Raw genomic sequence first — 4,264 nt, 5'->3', positions numbered from 1 at the left:
ATACAGTATCTAAAGAGTAATGTATCTCTGATATTTAACACATAAAACGAATCTGAAAAATGAAATAGCAATAAAAGAAGATTTGTTATTTATATAAAAAATCTAGATAGGCACAGAACAGAACAGATAGATTCAAAGGTAGAAGAAAAAGTTTGAAAGTGGGAAAAGTGGGGCCAACTAAGGTTGAATGGTCAAAAAGAAAGAACATTAAAATAACTAAAGAAAACATAAATGTTTGGGCAAATGTGTTTGACTGTCCTCTCCCTCTTTTCTCATCAAACAAATACTACTCCTTCTGCTCATCCAAATCTCTCTCTTGCAGACACCCAATCCTTAGAAAAGCCTTCTCTCTGTTTGAATCTGGTCATGATTCCTCCTTCTTTCTCAATTTGTAAGTTTTCCCCTCTTTTTCCTTTCTTTTGGGGCTCTTCAAGCCTCTACTTTTATTCCTTTCTTTGGGGTTTTTACATGCAGATCTTCCCTCTCATATGTAGCTTCAACATTTTCTTTTTAATTTTGTCTAATGGGTTCGATTCAAGTTGAGATCTTTGTCTTTCCCCCCTTTTTTGATGTCCTAGGTTGAAATCATCTTCAACTAGCTTAGCTTCATTTTGCTTTTTCTATGTTTTAGATTTGTGTAGCTAATAGAGAAAACATTAACCTCAGCTTAACAGGGTAGTTGTTTAGCCTTGTGCATTTCATGTATGGATTTGGATGACTTACTAAATTACCTTGCCCTTTTGGTTTTAGATCCTTGATTACTGACTAATGCATTATACTTAAATGAGATTTTCTATCTTTTTGCTTGTTTCATGTTCATATGGTTTTTAATGTTAAATTTCTGAACAACTTAACTGTTTAATAGCTTCTTCACTCACATTATATAGGTTCCAAGATAAGGAAATACTTCAATTTGTGCTATTTGGTGTGGATAGCTAATGAGTACATACTTTGATCTGTTTCTTCATGTTTTATGAAATTGCTATTTGCAATTGAATCAGGAATGGGTGAAATCCAGCTCTGGTTATGTTATGTGTATTAAGTCATTCATGTGCCTATGTATGTGTGTTTAGAGATGGATAATATGAAATGAAATAATTGACATTAAGATCTGGTGTGCAGGTTAATTACTAAATCTATATAGAGCTCTGAAAGGCGAATTTGCAAAAAAAGACATCTGTGTTTGTTCTTATTATTTGAGCACCATGACTTCTGTAAGTGTTGTACCTAGTTCGGGATTGAGAGATTCAAGCGGTAATGTAGTTGGTGTTGATAGGTTACCTGGTGAGATGAATGAGATGAAAATTAGGGATGACAAGGTGAGCAATCTAATCTCTCTTCTGCTTCTGCTTGTGTTGTTATTGTTATCTCCATAATTTGTTCTTTATTCATTAGTTTCGGTATTCTTTGTCTGAAATAAGTTGAATTTTGATTCAGGAAATGGTAGCTACTGTTTTTGATGGTAATGAAACGGAGGCAGGACGTATTATTGTCACAACTATTGGTGGCAAAAGTAGCCAGACAAAAGAGGTAATTTTTTCGCCTAAATTGTTATCCTCGTTTCCAAGTAGCTATTATGGCTGCTCTGAGTTTATGATTACTCAATTTGTGATTGTGTGATTGCAGACAATAAGTTATATGGCTGAGCGTGTTGTCGGGCAGGGATCTTTCGGAGTAGTATTTCAGGTACTTGTTGTCTATTGGTGATAATTTGTGTACTTATACTCACATTAGTAGCAATTTGAAATTTGAGTTATCGACTAGACAAGGCACTCAATTATTGTTTTTGCTCGTATCCAGGCTAAGTGCTTAGAGAATGGTGAAACCGTAGCTATAAAGAAGGTTCTACAAGATAAACGGTACAAGAACAGGGAGCTGCAAACCATGCGTGTTCTAAACCATCCCAATGTAGTGTCTTTGAGACACTGTTTCTTCTCGACAACTGTAAAAGATGAGCTGTATCTGAACCTTGTACTTGAGTATGTGCCTGAAAACGTCCACCAGGCAATCAAACGCCATAATAAGATCGGTCAAAGGATGCCCCTGATATATGTGAAACTTTATTTTTACCAGGTGAATTGCAGCTCTTTTCCAGATTATGTGTTCGAGATATGCATCCCATATATTGTTCACAATGCTGTACATTTTCTATATAGCTTATTAGCCATTGTATATATACATGTTTTATTTCGGTGCATCTTTTATTTGTTTAAATTCATGATGCTAATGTTTTTCGAAATTTTTGCCTCTTTGAACATACAGATCTGTAGAGCTCTTGCTTACATCCACCACTCTGTTGGATTGTGCCATAGGGACATAAAGCCTCAAAATTTACTGGTATGTTGAGAAGTCTAAATATAACTTGTTTGTGAAATTTATCAATGATTGAAACTTATTTGGTCGGTGAACCTAAACGCAAAACTTAGCGCTCCAAAATGGCGGTGTTTGGGAGTTCGTCTTTCATTTTTCTAGGCTGTTAATTGTTAGTTTGAAGCTATTAATCACTTCTCCTTTCTTCTTTTAATACGAATAATGTTAATTTTTCTCTCTTATAGGTCAACCCACATACACACCAGCTCAAACTATGCGACTTTGGAAGTGCGAAACTATTGGTTCGTATATCTTATGTTGTATTGTCTATATGATCATTATGGATATTTGATAATTCTGTGATACTAATTTTGCTTAATTTGACAGGTGAAAGGGGAACCGAACATATCTTATATATGTTCTAGGTACTACAGAGCCCCGGAACTTATTTTCGGTGCAACTGAATACACTACAGCCATTGACGTCTGGTCTGCTGGATGTGTTCTGGCTGAATTGCTGCTTGGACAGGTTGGTAGCTTCTACATATACAACTGATTTCCGTAGTTTATAAGTATATATGTACCTGACATAATAATTTTACTAATGCCAGCCTCTCTTTCCCGGTGAGAGTGGAGTCGACCAGCTTGTTGAAATTATCAAGGTACTGAATGCCAGCCTTTTCAAGATTCGTATTTTGGCTTCGCCTACTATTGTTTCTTGGACTAATTTCTGTTATTGTCTTGCAGGTTTTGGGTACCCCAACGCGGGAGGAAATTAAGTGCATGAATCCAAACTACACAGAGTTCAAATTTCCACAAATCAAAGCTCACCCTTGGCATAAGGTACTAGTCTTTTCGCGTTATCAGCAACGTCTGCAAGTTTAGAACCTTTAGACGATTCACCAAATTGATCTGTTAATCTCTTGATCATTAGGTATTCCATAAGCGCATGCCTCATGAAGCCGTGGACCTTGTCTCAAGACTATTGCAGTACTCTCCGAACCTACGATACTCAGCTGTAAGTACTACTAACTCCGTACCAGTCACGTAAAGTGGATTTATATGCTCTCCTTTTACTTTCCAAATGCTCACCATTTCTATTTACTTTGCATGTAGTTGGATGCTTTAACCCATCCGTTCTTCGATGAATTACGTGACCCTAACACCCGCTTACCGAATGGACGTCACCTTCCACCTCTTTTCAACTTTAGTCCTCAAGGTAATGGTTCATTTCATTATTGAAATTCCTCAACACTCCGCAGTCGAAGACTTATGATAACGGTACTAATGTGTATGTTTTGTGTTGTCAGAACTGAAGGGAGTGCCGGTTGAGATATTGATGAAGATAATCCCGGAACATGCGAGAAAGCAATGCGGATTGTGATTGGGGTTGTTTGTAGTTAAGTTAGTGTCTTCTGCTGCTGGCAGAAAAATGTTGTTGTAGAGAAGTAGAGGTAGTTTGAAGTTATGTTAGTGAAGCCACATATGATTTGTTATGAATCCCCCTGTTCATTTATTCCTTCTTATATTAATTTTTTTATTTTCAATCTTCTTGTAGAGAGCAGTTAGAAAGTTTTTGAAGTTGCTAATTCGAATTAATACATTTATTTGATTTGTTGTACAATTCTTCTTGACCAGCTGGATTTATGAAATCCAAATTGAAACTTGCCAGAATTGACCAATTTGGCTTTTCTATGAATTTCAGATTATGGAAAAGTACAAATACAATACGAAAATTAGGAGGAATAAAGCATCGCAATCATACATGCTAAAGCTAGTACAAGAAAAAAAACTATAAATCAATAAAAACCATAAAAAGGTAAAATTAATACAAAGAAAATATAAATTATATCTTGTCGTTGGACAAATTCCGTTGAAAAATTGTTGCAATCCATTCTTCATCATCTAGAGTTTTTCGGACATTCGGATCTGAATCTTCTTTTTTTGTTTTGCAA

General features: G+C 35.8%; 1 protein-coding gene across 1 annotated transcript; it reads left to right on the top strand.

The window, feature by feature from the left end:
- The first annotated feature begins 233 nt into the window (after positions 1 to 233).
- Positions 234 to 3,856, top strand: LOC136217171 (shaggy-related protein kinase gamma-like). Its single transcript, XM_066003757.1, has 13 exons — positions 234 to 391; positions 1,123 to 1,319; positions 1,438 to 1,530; positions 1,627 to 1,686; positions 1,801 to 2,073; positions 2,263 to 2,337; positions 2,556 to 2,612; positions 2,698 to 2,838; positions 2,921 to 2,971; positions 3,057 to 3,152; positions 3,244 to 3,327; positions 3,426 to 3,528; positions 3,620 to 3,856. The coding sequence occupies exons 2-13, from the start codon at positions 1,206 to 1,208 to the stop codon at positions 3,691 to 3,693; spliced, it is 1,221 nt and encodes a 406-aa protein (XP_065859829.1). The 5' UTR covers positions 234 to 391; positions 1,123 to 1,205; the 3' UTR covers positions 3,694 to 3,856.
- The last annotated feature ends 408 nt before the right edge of the window (positions 3,857 to 4,264 follow it).

The sequence above is a fragment of the Euphorbia lathyris genome, chromosome 2, assembly GCF_963576675.1.
Source record: "Euphorbia lathyris chromosome 2, ddEupLath1.1, whole genome shotgun sequence".
In the NCBI taxonomy this organism is placed as follows: domain Eukaryota; kingdom Viridiplantae; phylum Streptophyta; class Magnoliopsida; order Malpighiales; family Euphorbiaceae; genus Euphorbia; species Euphorbia lathyris.
The sequence above is the reverse complement of the archived record's forward strand: the minus strand, read 5'-3'. Positions and strand labels throughout refer to the sequence as shown.